The sequence below is a fragment of the Urocitellus parryii genome, chromosome 7, assembly GCF_045843805.1.
Source record: "Urocitellus parryii isolate mUroPar1 chromosome 7, mUroPar1.hap1, whole genome shotgun sequence".
NCBI lineage: Eukaryota > Metazoa > Chordata > Mammalia > Rodentia > Sciuridae > Urocitellus > Urocitellus parryii.
The window spans coordinates 129,224,153-129,241,007 of NC_135537.1; the positions used below are offsets into that span (position 1 = coordinate 129,224,153).

General features: G+C 54.6%; 1 protein-coding gene across 6 annotated transcripts; it reads left to right on the forward strand.

Moving 5' to 3' along the window:
* The first annotated feature begins 1,355 nt into the window (after positions 1-1,355).
* Per1 (period circadian regulator 1) lies at positions 1,356-16,401 on the forward strand. Of its 6 annotated transcripts, none has more exons than XM_026390465.2 (23): positions 1,356-1,444; positions 6,853-7,266; positions 7,389-7,487; positions 7,582-7,736; positions 7,831-7,952; positions 8,041-8,242; positions 8,394-8,445; positions 8,575-8,717; positions 9,103-9,181; positions 9,258-9,364; positions 9,539-9,692; positions 9,801-9,909; positions 9,997-10,128; positions 10,360-10,465; positions 10,564-10,735; positions 10,824-10,948; positions 11,184-11,363; positions 11,998-12,240; positions 13,130-13,740; positions 14,160-14,346; positions 14,536-14,725; positions 15,036-15,186; positions 15,537-16,401. In XM_026390465.2, the coding sequence occupies exons 2-23, from the start codon at positions 6,992-6,994 to the stop codon at positions 15,825-15,827; spliced, it is 3,885 nt and encodes a 1,294-aa protein (XP_026246250.1). In that variant the 5' UTR covers positions 1,356-1,444; positions 6,853-6,991; the 3' UTR covers positions 15,828-16,401. The 6 variants fall into 6 exon arrangements, with proteins under 6 accessions (XP_026246250.1, XP_026246252.1, XP_026246254.1 ...); XM_026390467.2 differs by lacking the exon at positions 1,356-1,444 and adding an exon at positions 1,660-1,741; XM_026390469.2 differs by lacking the exon at positions 1,356-1,444 and adding an exon at positions 3,628-3,649.
* The last annotated feature ends 454 nt before the right edge of the window (positions 16,402-16,855 follow it).

The window sequence follows — 16,855 nt, forward strand, 5'->3', positions numbered from 1 at the left end:
CCAACCTAGGTGCCCTTCAAAAGATGAATGGATAAGAAAATGTATATATACACAATAGAATATTACTCAGCCATAAAGAAGAATGAAATTATGTATTTGCCAATAAATGGTTGGAACCAGAGACTATCATGTTAAGTGAAATAAGCCAATCCCTCCCCCCAAAAAAGCTGAATGTTCTCTCTTGATATGTGGTTTCTAACATACAATGGTGCGATAAGGTGGAGAATACAAGTTCATTGGATTAGACAAAGAGAATGAAGGGAAGAGAGGGAAAATGGGAATAGGAAAAAAATAGAAGTAATCAGACATAACTTTCTTAGGTTCATATATGAATACACAACCAGTGAGACTTCATATAATGTGCAACTACAAGAATGGGATTCTAATTACAATAAGTTATACTCCACGTATGTATGTCAAAACACCCTCTACTGTCATATATATATATATATATATATATATATATATATATATATATATCAACAAAAGTCCTCCTGAATCCCTTGTAGATTTGTTTCCCTGGGCCCTAGAATATTCTTTCTTCGTGATTTCAAGGGCGTGACTTCAAATTTTAGCTCCACTGTTGGCTATCCTATTACTTCGTACAGATTATGTAACCTCTGAATCAGTCTTATTTGTGAGGAAGTGGGTAGCAAGTGTGTTGGCCTCCTTGGTGTTTTTGAGAAGCGCTTGTCCTGGCTCACAGAAAATAATCAAGAGGCATCTGTAATGTTATTCGTTATCACCATGATGCGGCGGTGAGATCTAAAGACCGCTTCATCCTAGGGCTCGCGTCTTCCAATTTTGGGTAGTACCAGGGACATGGAGCCGCAGCTAAGCCCCAGTCACGCCACGGCCTCTGTACAAACTGTCCCCACCTACGCCATCACCGCTTACATCTGCGCCTGCGTGCAGGTCACGCTCGATGCGCCTGCGCACACAGTCTTGGGTAAATGTCGTCAAGGAAAATCCCCAGCTTCTGGGTAAACAAGTTGCCGCGTGAGATCTCCAGCACGTGTCACCTACATCTCCACGACCTCAGCCTATGAGAAAGTTTGGAGGGCCGGACTGGCGTTTGCATCAACCGATATGGGTAGGTCGCGGGTTGTTGTTACAGCCAATAGAAATTCCGGAAACCGATGGAGGTGTGGCTTCCGGTCAGTCTCCCAATCAACGCACAGAGGCTGTGCCTCCCGCACGTGGATCTATCACTACCGGTTGTCACGCTGACCAATGGGAAGACGACGGCGGCTGAAAATTCCAATGGAGGCTTTGCGAGGGCGGGGCGGCTGCACGCGGCGCGGGGCATGGGTCGGTGTCTCTGAGCCAATAAGATGGGGAGGGCGTGGCATCCCTGGCGGTGGGCTGGCCTGGTGAAGCCAGTGTAATCGCTACCTTACGTCCCACTGGTGAAGAAATTTGGATTCTGCGTGCGCTTCGAGCGGTGAGTACCCCGGGGGTGGAGAGAAATGAGGAACGGGCTATATGTGTTTTTCCGGAATGGTGTGTTCGGTCAGAAGGGGTATAGTGGAGTGGAGGGATCTTGCAAATGCATGACTGTCGCTCTGGGAGGTCTGATGGTTGTGGACAATAGAGACCGAGAACTCGGCTTAGGACATGGGTGGGAGTTACTAACATCAGTTCCCTCCACCACCCTAGGGTACCTAGACTCGACTGTCAGGGAAGGGTGCCCAGAAGCTCTCAGCGACTCGATGGAAAGGAAGCCCCTGTTCCGGGGGAGGTATGGGGATGGTACCCCTGAGAATTGATGGGGAATGTTCCAGTGCATGACTGCGGTTTGGATAGGTGCCTTCAGCACTTGAAAGAGGCAGAGAAAAGGTTTTGAGGCTGGAGGGAGGTCCTGATAGGGCGGATGGGAGGGTACCCAAGGGCTGGCCTGGGATTTGAGAAAGGGTGCTGTGCTGATTAGTGTGACCTAGAGCCAGTCTCATCATGCTGTGGTTGTCTTTCTCATGTGTCGAGTTTGAGAATTTGGGTCTAGGAGCCATCCCTGGGAACAGAGGTGGGGCAGCAATTGTTGGGTTATGAGAGGACAAATTAGGGGTTTGTGCAGATTGGCTGTGTGTGCACAGATCCTCCTGAGCCGCCTGAAGTGGGGAGGCACCAAGAGCTTGCTCTAGTTAGTGTCTGTACAAATAACAAGGCCTATGGTAATGTGGCCTGGAGTAAGGTGGAAAAATGAGGAAGTGAGGTTCCTAGGAAACCTTTGAGGGGGGACTACTGGCTTGATCTCAGCATGGGAAAATGGGATATAAAAAGTGTGTGGGGAGTGTAAACAATGTTTGGGGATTGAACCTAAGGGGAAGAAGGGGTTAGATGGAATCTGTGTTCCAGGCACCAAACTTAGCTGGATATTTGAGAGGCCCAGGTTTGTCATTTTTTGCTGGAATGCAGCTTAGAGGTTGAATAACACCTCACAGGTTCAGAGGGTAAGAAGTCAGAAAGACCAGCCATCATTTAGAGCTCAGACTTGAACCCTGAGCTCCATTTATTAAGAGGCCGAGACCATGTTATAAGGCAGCAAATTAGACAAGTTTAATAAATTCTTAGTGGTCCCCCCATAAAATGGAGGTAATAATGCCTATTTTTTTTACAAGACTTTAATTTAAAAAACTCAACAAAAATATATAACCAAACATTTTATATAATGCATAATAATACCTATTTCACAGGGTTTTTTGGGGGGGATTAAATGAGATTAATGCATGTATAGTGCTCAGTACAAGGCCTGGGTCATTTTTTTTTTTAATGTAGCTTAAAAATGGCTGTAGGGTGACAAAACAACTGTGACAGGGTGAGATTTATGTGAATGTTGTGACTGGGAATTATTCTCACATTCTCATGTTTTTCTGCAAGTTTTGATGACTCCCCATTTCCCTTCTTCCTGGTTCTTCTGGTCTTCAGGCACCAGCCCAAATTTCTTCATTCCTCCCTGTCCTTCTTCCAAGATCCAGGCCCCAGACTGGGCTACTTGCTCTGTCCCAGTTAGATTTCCTCATCCTAGACCCATTCACCTCCTTGCCCCTCCTCCCTCTCCTCCCCGCCCCTACCCTGCTGCCATAGTAACAAGAGATTCGGGCAGGGGGCCTCTGGGAGGGAGCAAAGGTGCGTCTTCTCTCGCAGAACTTGGGCCTCCACTTCTCCGCCCTGGCTCTTTGGTACTGGGCCAGCAGCAGTGTGTAGTTTGGGAGAGGGGGAAAGCCAGTGCCAGGAGCTGTTAGGAGCGAGCTGAGGGGCCGGCAGATGCCAGTTCCAAAAGGAGAGCCAGGCGTGGGGGCGGGGAAGGGGGACCCCCTCCTCCTAAAGCTCTCTCCAGGAATCCCTGGCTTTGGGACAGGACCGCTGTCGTTGGGTTGGGGGAGGCGTCCAGGCTGAGTGTATGTCCTGGGCCAACAGCCAAGAGAACACGATGTTCCCAAGTGCGCTAGCCGCCGCCCTCTTGGGCTGGCCGCCTCCCAAACCGCTGCCTTTCCAGCCTCCCTGCCCCACATTCCCCGGCTGCTTCGCCCCGCCCCCTTCCTCCGCTTTGACGTCACCGCTGTCTCCCGCCCCCTCTTCTCCATTGACGGCAGCAGAGCCTGGTTGCTGTGGGGACCGCGAGGCAGGACAACCGGGGCCTTGGGAGCAGGTGGGGGCTGCTGGAGCGCTGGATTCTTTCGTCTATGCAAAATACAGATGTGGAGGTGGAGGTGGGCGAGCAAGAACTGCCTGGGTCAGGGGAGATCATACCTACATCCCTGAAGAGAGCTGGAGAGGGAGAAAATCGTTTTCATAGAAGAGGATCTGAAAATGAGACAAGGGCAGGGACACAGTAGGGGCGGGTATGTTGGGGGGAGGCAGGACCATTTTCAAGAAGAGGAGGCTGAGAATCCAGGATCCTGTATCCTTTGTTTTCTGTGTTTTCCTGTCTTGGTTTTTCTGGGTTATTTTATAACAGCCCTGTGTCCCAGCTTTCCCTCTAGAGGCCTTGCCCTCACCCCTCAATGGGAAACACCATTGTTAAGAAAAGCTTAGGCCACGTGACAGGGAGGGGTGTGCATCTACAGCTGATTATGTCAGCAGTTGCGTGGGGGCCTCTTCACTTGCTACCCACGTTTCCAGGGAGTCCTAAGAGGGACTACTCATCACAGTGCTGGATAGAGGGGCTGTGTAAGAACAGCTTTCCTGGACCCAGACTGGCACTTTATTTCCCCAATCAAGTCCCTGTTCTCTCTTTTAGCACTCAGTACTCTGCTCTTTCCTTCTTAAAAAAAAAAAAAAAAGTAGCTCCACTTCTCAGGTTCCTTCACCACCTCCCACATTTATATCCTTAGAAACAAAAATTATATTTATTGATCACCTACCATGTGTCAAATCCTTTCCTGGGTGATGGAGGATACAGCAATTGAGATGGATGAGATCCCTGTTAGGCTCCTGTATCTTGGCTTTCTCTTTTTCAAGTAGTGGGGATATGAATTGATTGCCACCCCACCTTTCTCTGTCGAGGGCTCTAGCTATTCTCTTTTAACCTCTACTCCCCCTTCATCTCTCTGTTGCCCTGGCTTCCTGGCCCCCCACTTTGGGGGCAGCCCTAAACGTGGGTGGCTGTATCCTCTGAAGAAGCACTAGTCACCATGTAGGCTGCCTGGAGACCTTTTCTCTGATTGGTTATGAAAACACCTGCCATTGTTTCCATTCACAACTCCTATTGGCTCTGGCTGCCCCTAGCGTTGTTGGCATCCTCCCTCCACCCACTCATCCCCCAGTCACACTTGGACCCTCAATTGACCTCCTCCCAGGATTTGGATTGTCAGAGGAAGGGGTTGGTTCATTATGTATGGTGACAAGATTGAGGAGGAGAACCCAGGAAAGGCCAAGCGAGGTTTCTCTCTCCCCTTCCTCTCAGGGTCCAGCCAGCTCATCTAGCTTCATCCAGGTCCCAGGGTCTACATTCTCACCTCGGGGCAGGCCAAGATGTTTTGCTGGTTAATCCAGCAAAAGTAGACATCTCTTGAGTACCTACTGTGGCTTGGAGGCATTTTCCCCGAAGAGGGACAGCTTACTTCCTCTTATTTCCTTCTTTATTCACTGTGCAAAGCGTCCTGCATCCATTGGCTGGGCCGTGTCTGGGGCCCTTCAGCCCAGCTCCAGCACCCAGGTCCACGTGCGCCGGTGTGTGTGACACAGCCCTGACCTCAGTGGGGGCCAGTAGCCAATCAGGGGCCGGGAAGAGATCCCCAGCCAATCGGGGGTGGGGCCGACAGCTCTGCGGGCAGGGGGCCAATGAGGGGCAGTGCCTGGCATTATGCAACCCGCCTCCTAGCCTCGCGGAGGTTCTACTCCGCAGAGGGCTGAAACAGCAGCGGGCAGGCAGCTGGAAGGCGCTCGCACCGCCAGGTAGGAATCTCCGTCGTCGCCACCCTGGCCAGTCTCTGTTCTCGAGTCAGGCCGCCGCCACTTCCAATCTGATAGGATACTCAACCCGGGCACTCAGCACAACAGCAGTCCGCTCTCCTTGTGGCTGTTCGCTGGGACCTAGGTGCTCCTCTCAACCCTGCACCCGGTGTCCACACTCCTGACCCTTTCATATTATCTCCACCTTTGCTCCCCGGTCCCAGCCACCCCAACCCCACAACAGAACCTCAGTGGGCATGTCCCATGTCTCCTTTCTTATCATACAGGGCTCCCCAGGTTTGCCTTGGCCCCAGGACCTCTTTAGGCTTTTGGAGCTCCTTGCCCTCCCCCTTCCAATCCCTGGCCTCGAGCCGGCCGTGATGTCAGCCCGCTTCAGGCTGGAACATCCCGTTCCCAGTGCTAGTTCCTGCTGTTAGCCAAAGCCTTCCCTTTTCTTCTGGCGCTCAGAAAATGCTCGGGATGGGGGTGTGGTTGGACGTGGAGCCGAGGAAGAACTATCTGTTGGCTGTTTAGCGTCCCCTGCTCCAGGCTTGGAATGCGGGGAGGGGGAGGGGCTGTTGGGAAAGTAGGGAACTGAGGGGAGAGGATTCCTGGGTCCTTGATAATGGCAGGTGCCGGCTTCAGTCCGGCGGTCCGGAGGGGGGTCAGGAGCCAGAGAAAGAAAGGATGTACGTAGTGACCATAGTGACTGGGATTCAGGCGCTAGCCAGGTTGGTGGGCTTTTTCGCAAAGGGGCGGAGGCGGTTGTGTTTGATTCTAGGGAGGCCTGGACCAGCCCCTGGAATCTCTCTAGGCCATTCCTGTTCATCGGGCTATCCGGGGACTTGGGTTATTTTAGGGTGGGCGACCCCCGGCTGTGACCACCAGTGGGGGAGTGGGTCGTTCCCTCACTTCTGCGGGGGGAGGGGGGATATGGGGGAGGGTCGCCCCTCCCTCGCTCCCTTGGTCCCTCCAGCAACCGCTGAGCTCAGCGGCTGACGTCGGTTTCCCTGGCGACCAAGGCGGCGGAAGCGCGTGGTGGGGCCGCGCACTTCCTTGCGCATGTGCAGCGGGAGTAGTGCCGCCCCCGGATAAAATTAGCCCGGAAGCCTAAATTTAGGAGGCGTTCGGCTAGTTTTCTAGCTCTGCGGTCTTGGAGTCCCAGACCGACTTGGAACTTGATGGGAACTTGGGAATGGGCAAGGTCCAGGTATTGGTCCATAGCCATAGGTCTAGTCGACTGCTCAGGCTCTGTTTACCCACGCCATAATGGCTAGGGAAGTGGAGCGTAGTCTTGACTCTTTCCACCTGTAGCACCGGTATGGGGATAGGAAACAGAAATATCTTGGCCCCCGCCCATTGGGAGCCCCAGGCAGGGGAGGGTCGCATAATGTCAGAATTCTATGATGTTAATAGTCTAGCTTTCTCCAAACCTTTCTTCCTATTCTCCCCCTTCAGATACTGGCTGTGAACCAACTTCTCAAACTTCAGAAACACTTCTTCCACCTCACTCACAAGCCAGGCCTCAAGGCCACCTTGTTCAACCGTTGTGGCCTCTGCACCTTCCCTGTTCTCCTGTCCTTCCCATGGCCCAGACATGAGTGATCCCCTAGAAGAGGCTGATGGGGGAAGGGACCCCAGGCCCGGCGAATCCTTTCGTCCTGGGGGAGTCCCATCCCCTGGACCCCCACAGCACCGGCCTTGCCCAGGCCCCAATCTGGCTGATGACACTGATGCCAACAGCAATGGCTCAAGTGGCAATGAGTCCAATGGGCATGAATCCAGGGGTGCATCTCAACGGAGTTCACATAGCTCCTCCTCTGGCAATGGCAAAGACTCGGCCCTTCTGGAGACCACTGAGAGCAGCAAGAGGTATGTATGTATTTTTGTGTGCTGCAAAATCTGGGAGTATTTTGTGAATGAACTGAGGTAGGTAATAGGCTTCATGCTGCTAGTCACCTGCCCCTCATTTTGGGCTGTTGCTTCTCCTCCAGCACAAACTCTCAGAGCCCATCCCCACCCAGCAGTTCCATTGCCTACAGCCTCCTGAGTGCCAGCTCAGAGCAGGACAACCCATCTACCAGTGGCTGCAGGTTTGTGGGGGTGAAGGCTGGGGGAGAGATCTGGAGGCCTGGGCCACACTCTTGGACTAATGTCTTTCCCACTCCTTTCCCATGGGCCCTGCAGCAGTGAACAGTCAGCTCGGGCAAGGACTCAGAAGGAACTCATGACTGCACTTCGGGAGCTCAAGCTTCGACTGCCACCAGAGCGTCGGGGCAAAGGCCGTTCTGGGACCCTGGCCACACTACAGTATGCACTGGCTTGTGTCAAGCAGGTGCAGGGTGAGTGATGTTTCTTAGGAGGAAATGCCAGGGCTTAGGTCATTGTGGGGGATCAGTCTTCTTACTGAACCACACATGTGCTCTCACCTTGCAGCCAACCAGGAATACTACCAGCAGTGGAGCCTGGAGGAGGGTGAGCCATGTGCCATGGACATGTCCACTTACACCCTGGAGGAGCTGGAGCACATCACATCTGAGTATACACTTCGAAACCAGGTCTGTAGTAGCCTGACTCCTCTATCCAATGCACTCCCATCCCGCTCCCACAGCTCCTAATCCGTTCTTATTCTCACCCTCCTGCTAGGATACCTTCTCGGTGGCTGTCTCCTTCCTGACAGGCCGAATTGTATACATTTCGGAGCAGGCAGGAGTTCTGCTGCGTTGCAAGCGGGATGTATTTCGGGGTGCCCGCTTCTCAGAGCTCCTGGCTCCCCAGGATGTGGGTGTCTTCTATGGCTCCACGGCCCCATCTCGTCTACCCACTTGGGGCACTGGGGCCTCTGCAGGTGAGGTGCCCATGTGCTTGTGGGGAGGGATGAGCAGCCCCAGGATGCTTTTGCTGGGAGGGTCAGGGGACCCAAGCTTTCCCATGATGGGTTCTTCTTAGCCCAGGTAAGAGATAGGAAATGTGCTCAGTGTTTTTCTCATCTGTCCCAGGTTCAGGCGTCAAGGATTTTACCCAGGAGAAGTCTGTTTTCTGCCGTATCAGGTAGGTGGGGCAAGTAGTAGTAGGCCTCTCTTTCTTAATCCTCCCAATATCTTTGCTGTGTGGGCCATGACTTTGAGGGGCCAGTGACTTTCCATTGCAAGTCCCTAATACTTTTCTCTACTTTGCTAGAGGAGGTCCTGACAGAGATCCAGGGCCTCGGTATCAACCATTCCGCCTAACTCCATATGTGACCAAGATTCGGGTCTCAGATGGGGCCCCTGCGCAGCCGTGCTGCTTGCTCATTGCAGAACGCATCCACTCGGGTTATGAAGGTAGGTGGGCCAGGTCCCTAGCCTGGTGGGGAGTAGGAGGAAGGGTTTTTCTCTAGGCTGTGGGTAGGACACAGGATGTAGGACTGGGAGGCACCAGCCAGGTCTTTAGAAATTTGGAACAGAAGGTGGTGTTATTAGGAGAGGGGTTGACTCTTTTTTGGGTGTTGGGTTGGATAAGGGCTTTGAGCTGGGGCAGAGTGAAGAAGCTTTGGTGGTTTTCAGTGTTATTACTCGTACAAGGCACAAGAATGGCCCAGAGCCTTTTAATGGGCCATAGCCTCTGGAGCTAACTGCCGGGAGGCCATCCTGGCCCCAGGTAGAGAGGAGGGCTGAGGAGCTGGACCATTCTGGATGAAGCCCAACTGCAACACATTCTGTGCCACAGCTCCCCGTATCCCCCCTGACAAGAGGATTTTCACCACGCGTCACACACCAAGCTGCCTTTTCCAGGATGTGGATGAAAGGTAGGGTCAGCACCTAGATGGAAGGGTGTGGCTAGGTCTGAGGTCATAGCTATTCTGACACCTCTTCCCATTGCAGGGCTGCTCCGCTGCTGGGCTACCTACCCCAGGACCTGCTGGGGGCCCCAGTGCTTTTGTTCCTGCATCCCGAGGACAGACCACTCATGCTGGCCATCCATAAGAAGAGTAAGTTTCTCTCAGCTTGTTCTCCTCTCCTGGCTATCTCTTGGGCTTTTTCACTGCTCTCATGGTGGTATCTCATGGGTACCTTGGTCTCTTGGATCTCCAGTGGGGTGGCCCATTACCTTGCTCATCTCTCCCTCCCACTAACCACCCCACTTCATTTGTCACTCCCATTAGTCCTACAGCTGGCAGGCCAACCCTTTGACCACTCCCCTATTCGCTTCTGTGCCCGTAATGGGGAGTACGTCACCATGGATACCAGCTGGGCTGGCTTCGTGCACCCCTGGAGCCGTAAGGTGGCCTTTGTGTTGGGCCGCCACAAAGTACGCACGTGAGTGGGTCATTGAGATAACTTTGGGGGTGGGGAAGTGTGGGAGGAGGCAGGGCTGAAGACTGGACTGGGGACACATGACTGGACTCAACTTTCCGAATTCCGCAGGGGACCCCTGAATGAGGATGTGTTCACTCCTCCGGCTCCCAGTCCAACTCTGTCCCTGGACTCTGATATCCAGGAGCTCTCAGAGCAGATCCATCGGCTACTGTTGCAGGTAAGAGCTGAAGAGAGGGGCTTGAGAGGCATGAAGAGGGTGGGAAGCAGACCATAGATATCTAACCTGTCCTTCTCTCTGCCATAGCCTGTGCACAGCTCCAGCCCCACAGGACTCTGTGGAGTTGGCCCCTTGATGTCCCCAGGCCCTCTCCACAGCCCTGGCTCTTCCAGTGATAGCAACGGTGGTGATGCTGAGGGGCCTGGACCACCTGTTCCAGTGAGTGACCCTCTCCAGTTCACCTAATTGCCTGATCTCCTGTCTTTGGAGTCAGCATTGCCATACCCAGAGCTTTCCCTTATGCCCCACTCCCTCTTGCTTCCTTCCTTTCTTTGTCTGTTCCTGTCCAGGCCTCATGCTTTTTCACTGACACCTTTTATTTTATTTCATCCTTGGTTTTTGGCACTAGGTAGATACCCTAGTATGCCCACTGCTCTGCTGTGCCCACAGGTGACTTTCCAGCAGATCTGTAAGGATGTGCATCTGGTGAAGCACCAGGGGCAGCAGCTTTTCATTGAGTCCAGGGCCCGGCCTCCACCCCAGCCTCGCCTCCCTGGTGAGTTGGTGATACTGTGGGTAGGGGTGAGGAGTGAGACCTGAGGATCCCCTCTCCCTCACCGCAGACCCGTTTACCTTTTTCTCTCCTTGTGCCAGCTACAGGCACATTCAAGACCAAGGCCCTTCCTTGCCAGTCCCCAGACCCAGAGCTGGAGGCAGCCCCTGCTCTGACCCAGGCTCCACCACCCTTGGTCCCTGAGGAGGCTGAGAGGAAAGAAGCCTCCAGCTGTTCCTACCAGCAGATCAACTGCCTGGACAGCATCCTCAGGTAAGGCCTGTCTGGCACCTTCCCCCTCAGCCCTTGGTCTGCCCCACCCCAGGCCTTGCCCTGATGTCCCTGCTGCATCCATCCTCAGGTACCTGGAAAGCTGCAACATCCCCAGCACAACCAAGCGTAAATGCGCTTCCTCCTCCTCCTATACTGCCTCCTCAGCCTCTGATGATGACAAGCAGAGGACAGTCCCCATAGGGGCCAAGAAAGGTAATGACCCAGTACATGCCCAGCTCCCATTGCCCTGTCCTGGCCCAGTGGTCCTGGGTCTCTACACTTCTGCCTTGGGGGCCCCCACCTCGCTCTGCCCTGCCCTGCCCTCTTCCTTTGCCTCCTGATCTTCAAACTCCTCCTTATTGTCCCTCTGTCTCCCTCCTCCCTGGGAACCCCTCTTCTGACCTCCCAGTGGGGTGGGGGTGGTAACCAGTGCCATCTCTCTGCACAGATCCATCATCAGCAGTGCTGTCTGGGGAGGGGGCCGCTCCACGGAAGGAGCCAGTGGTGGGAAGCACCTTGAGCCCGCTCGCCCTGGCCAATAAGGCGGAGAGCGTGGTGTCCGTGACCAGTCAGTGTAGCTTCAGCTCCACCATCGTCCATGTAGGAGACAAGAAGCCCCCGGAGTCGGGTATGGGCGTGGAGTGAGGGGGGCATTGCCTGGGCTCCACTTGATCCCCCAGCCAGAGTTCCTTCTTACCTTCCTTTTCCCTGCCCTTCTCCCTCCATCCCCAGTGGAGAGAAGAAGGCCTCCCTCTTAGCTTGGGGCTACTGCTGCTTATTTTCCACCAGCCCCTGCTACTTGCCCCTCCCTTATTCTGCTTTCTTTTTTTACTGTCAGTTGAAATAAAAATATGGAATGTGGAAGGGGGTTTAGCCCCAGGGTACTAACCACAGAGGTCTGAGGCAAGGAATGTTGAAGTTCCCTAAAGGGCCTTTAAGTATTGACTTTAAAAAAGTATGAAGAAAGGGCAAGGGGTGGGTTTCATTTCCAACAAGCTGTGATGGTGTCATCCCTAGGGGTTCCTGGCACAGTAGTGGCCACTGGAAGGGATTGAGTATCTCTCTGTCCTGAACAACTTTGCATGGAGAAGTTGGCCTTTGGCCAGCCCTCAGCCGAGAGGTGGCCAGGAGATGCACATGGCCCAGGCTTGGCTAGGGTAGAAGGCCAGGGTGGGTGGGGTCATTGCACAGGGAGGGTGTGATGTGGATGTGTTGCCCCCTGAGATGGTTCTGATGTCCCTTCTCCATCTCACTTTCCTTAGACATCATCATGATGGAGGAACTGCCTGGCCTAGCTCCAGGCCCAACCCCCAGCCCGGCCCCCAGCCCCACAGTAGCCCCTGACCCAGCCCCAGATGCCTACCGCCCAGTGGGCCTGACCAAGGCCGTGCTGTCCCTGCACACACAGAAGGAAGAGCAAGCCTTCCTCAACCGCTTCCGAGACCTTGGCAGGCTGCGTGGACTTGACAACTCTTCCACGGCCCCCTCGGCCCCTGGCGAGCGAGGTAGTCACCTGGGGCTTCCCTGAGCTACCCTCTGCCCAGACTAGGGCCAGACGGTTGCATGGTGGGCATTGAGGGAGATGTGCCTGCTCCAGGGACCCAGGCTGGTGCTGCCTTCACCACCAGGGCCCTGTCTAGGGACAGGCCCCCTCGCTAGCCTCTCCCCCTTAGGCTGGGGTTCCGGGCTGCAGCCAGAGGAGGGCAACCTGGGGGGCTGGCACTGAGACAGGAGGGCAGAGGTGCTCTGTTCCAGGTAAGCTACTTTAGGCCTAACCTGGGGGCAGGGGCAGGAAGTATGCTCACCTAGGTCTCAGATGTTGCTGATCAAGAGATCAGCGTAGACTCTGGGCCAACTCCCAGTGGGGTTGGAGCTTCAAGGGCAGATGAAGGGCAGCCCCTCCAGGGGCCTGAGGGAGGTCCTGTGCAGATGGATACAGGACTGAGGGCTCAGTCCTGGGGTTTCCCACCCATCTCTTCACTCCACTGCAAGCCAGACAGCACAGCCTCGACTGGCAGGAGGAGGACCTAGGCTGGCAATGCCTGCAGGATTTTGGCAAATGGACTGGAGCTGCCTTCCTTTTCGTCTATGGACCTACTCTGCCTCCTCCCATCTGCCAGTGTGCCTCTGTCCTTTGCACATCCCATCTTGACCCCTCATGTAACCTTGCCTTTCCCTGGCTCCTTTCTCAATAAACCCCCCTCTCCCTGGCTCCTGTGATTCTTCCCTGAAGGTGCCCCTACCTCCTGAGTCCCTTCTGTTCTGTCATGCCTGAGAAGCTCTTTCTGGGGCCTTTCCCTGCCCTCTCCCTGGTCAATGTGTCAGGGCAATGGGAGTGGCAGGGGTACTAACTGCCAGGCTGAGGCCCTCACTAACCCTAGTCTTTCCCCACAGGCTGCCACCATGGCCCAGCACCCCCCAGCCGCCGACACCACTGCCGATCCAAAGCCAAGCGCTCACGCCACCACCAGACCCCACGGGCCGAGGCCCCCTGCTATGTCTCCCACCCCTCACCTGTGCCCCCCTCTGGCCCCTGGCCCCCTCCTCCAGCCACCACTCCCTTCCCAGCAGTGGTCCAGCCTTACCCACTCCCAGTGTTCTCCCCACGGGAAAGTCCCCAGCCTATTCCTCCTGCTCCCACTTCTGTGCCCTCTGCCACTTTCCCTACCCCCTTAGTAACTCCAATGGTGGCCTTGGTGCTCCCTAACTATCTGTTCCCGACTACATCTAGCTATCCTTTTGGGGTACCTCAGGCACCAGCTGAGGGGCCTCCCACCCCTGCCTCCCACTCACCCTCCCCATCCCTGCCCCCACTTCCTCCCAGTCCCCCACGCCGCCCAGACTCCCCACTGTTCAACTCAAGATGCAGTTCCCCACTCCAACTCAATCTGCTGCAACTTGAGGAGCCCCCCCGTCCTGAGGGGGGCACTGTTGCAGGGGGTCCTGGGAGCAGTGCTGGGCTCCCACCTCCTAGTGAGGAGGCCGCTGAGCCTGAAGCCAGATTGGTGAGCTTTCACCCCATATGCCCTGCTACCAGTCCCCGACCCTTAGCCCTTGCCCCTCTTCCCCCTGGTGCTACTTCCTGCCCTAGTGGGCTGGTGTCTCGGCTTCTTGGAGATGGGAGACGGGGCAGGAAATCCTAGCTGAATTTCTGAATGAGGCAGAAATGGGCTGCCACCCCCATGAAGGGACAGTCTTGTCTCTGACAGGTGGTGAGGACATCTCAATAAGTGCTGAAAGGGCATTTGCCACTTGGAAAGGGTCTGGTGTCACATCCCTACTCTTTGTTAGCTTTCCTGTCTCAGTTTGGCCCTGTGTCATGGAATGGGGAGCAGAACTCTTAGTTGGATGTTCCTCCTCTGGCCCCTCCAGTAGAAGCAGTTGAAGGGAAGCCCAGGTGCTAACCTCTTAACCCCTCCTTCAGGTGGAGGTAACTGAATCCTCCAATCAGGATGCACTCTCTGGCTCCAGTGATCTGTTGGAACTGCTACTGCAAGAGGACTCGCGTTCTGGTACAGGCTCTGCAGCCTCAGGCTCCCTTGGCTCTGGCTTGGGCTCTGGATCAGGTTCAGGCTCCCATGAGGGTGGCAGCACCTCAGCCAGCATCACCCGTGAGTGCCCACCTTCCAACACCTCTGGGATTAGGACAGTAACTGGGGAGTTGGTAAACCAGGTCTCATCTAGGCTGAGCTTGCCAAGGACAGTGGGCTGAGTGTGTGACCTTTGAGAGTGGTATGATGAGGCCCTGGGTTGGACATGCTGACTAGACTGGCTCCACTGGCCTGCCCCCTACCCCATAGGCAGCAGTCAGAGCAGCCACACGAGCAAGTACTTCGGCAGCATTGACTCTTCGGAAGCTGAAGCTGGAGCTGCTCAGGCCAGGGCTGAGCCTGGGGACCAGGTCATTAAGTATGTGCTCCAGGATCCCATCTGGCTACTTATGGCCAATGCTGACCAACGTGTTATGATGACCTACCAGGTGCCCTCCAGGTGAGTTTCAGAGGCCACTTCAGCCTCCCTCTCAGAGGTAGTAGGGAGACTGGCTTTCCTTAATTGCCCAGAAAACTTGGGGTTCCCTTTCCTGGAATGGCTCCAACCTGGATGTTCCCATACTACCCTCAGTCCCTTGGAGCCTTACCGTAGTTCTTTCAACCTGAGAGCAGGTTGACTGAACTTGGAAGGTACCTGTGGTTCAGGAGAGGAGCAGAAGACCGTGGGTGGGGGCTTTGGTAGAGGAAAAACATCAACTGGTCCTGGCCTGGATCCCAGCGTCTGCCTTCTGAAACCTTTCCTTGTGCAGGGACATGGCATCTGTGCTAAAGCAGGACCGAGAGCGGCTCCGAGCCATGCAGAAGCAGCAACCTCGGTTCTCAGAGGACCAGCGGCGGGAACTGGGTGCTGTGCACTCCTGGGTCCGCAAGGGACAGTTGCCTCGGGCCCTTGATGTGATGGTGAGAGAAAAAAAATGAGCTCATGTTCAAGGGATAGAGGCTAAGGGCTATCCTTAGTGTCCTTGGATCGTTGATTCTGAAGGATGTTAATCCCACTAAATTTTCTGCCAAGTTACATGGTATTAGACCACATGAGCTTTTGCAGAACCTAACGTACATTGTAACTGTCCCATGGGGAGTCTGGGTGGAGCCCAAAAGGCATTTTCCAAGCTTGTTGGATCCCAGGTGTATCCCAGGACTGGTTTCTTGGGAGCACATTTTGGGAAGTACCACAGGGTTGAGTGGGAAATTGGGCTGTTGATTAGCAGTGAGGACTCTGCCTAACTCACTTATCCCTTTCTCCTTCCAAGGCCTGTGTGGACTGTGGTAGCAGCTCCCAAGACCCTGGCCACTCTGATGACCCACTTTTCTCGGAGCTGGATGGACTGGGGCTGGAGCCCATGGAGGAGGGTGGAGGCGAGGGTGGCAGCAGTGGTGGTGGTGGTGATGGTGATGGTGGCATTGGTGAGGGTGGCGAGGAGGCCCAGGCCCAAGTTGAGGCCAAGGTCTCAAGCTCTCAGGACTCTGCCATGGAGGAGGAGGAACAAGGTGGGAGCTCGTCCAGTCCAGCCTTATGTGCAGCAGAAAATGGCACCAGCTAAACTCCATTTTGGGGCCACTTCCTGGAGTCCATGCAAGGCATCCTTCTTCAATGTTACAATTCTCAGAACTCAGATGTGGCTGGACCAACCAATAGAAAACTGCCCCAGCTTCTCCCACCTTAGGGAGTGGGACCCCCATCACCAGCCTGGGATCCAAAGGCTGCCTCTGGCTTCTTAGTGAACAGAGGGTGGAACTTTTCAGGCCAGCCAAGAGGAGGGTCACCTCCCACCCCTGGTGGAGGCCCTTCTTCTGGATAAGGTTGCTGACCCGCTGCTGAAATGGGCTGGCCAAATCCCAGCTGAGCCTGAGTCCCAGTCCCGAGGTTTGGGGCTGCACTTATTTATTGGGGGAGACAGCTCTCTCTCCCACCTCCTCCCTAAGTGGGGGGAGGGGAGCCTGGGGCCCAAGGAGGACCCAGGGGTTTGAACCCCTAGCTGCTCCAGGGTGGGGGAGGTTGGTGGACCATGGAGTCCCTGGTGCTGCCCCTCAGGTGGGACCCAGGCGTTCTCAGCTCTACCCTCTACCAATGGCATTTGTGTTTTTGATATTGTGTCTGTTATTATTTTTTTAATACAAAAAGAAAGAAAACAAAAACCCAGGACTTTGTGAAATGAAGTTTGGGGTTTGGGTGAGGGGAGGAATGGCTCTGCTTCCAGGAGGGTTGTAGTGAGGGTGGCCACTTACATCTCACGCCACTGTATGAACCTGTTCCTCTCTCCTGCACATACCTTCATTTGAAAGGCCCTACTGAGACAGCTAAATCTGCACCTAACTCAGAACTCTCAACTCACCTCTACCATTACTTCCGCTGGGTTTGTCCTGGGAGGGGGGGAGAGAGAGAGGTAAAAGGACCTGGGCAAGCTTCAACCATGGGTCACGGTGTTAGGGGCAGGAGGAATCCCTATTAACCCCGCGGTGTCCTGAGGCAGTAGAGAGTTTAACTTTTAGTATCTTGGTCATCACATAGGAGATTAGATAACTAAGGCATATGGAGTAAGGTACCCATTCAAGGAGGGTGGAGCAGGGC

Coding starts and splice junctions, on each gene's coding strand:
- Per1 (XM_026390465.2), top strand. CDS start 6,992: ATGAGTGATCCCCTAGAAGAGGCTGATGGGGGAAGGGACCCCAGGCCC. Junction 10,129..10,359: donor GGCCTGGACCACCTGTTCCA/GTGAGTGACCCT, acceptor CTGTGCCCACAG/GTGACTTTCCAGCAGATCTG. Junction 12,241..13,129: donor CTCGGCCCCTGGCGAGCGAG/GTAGTCACCTGG, acceptor CTTTCCCCACAG/GCTGCCACCATGGCCCAGCA.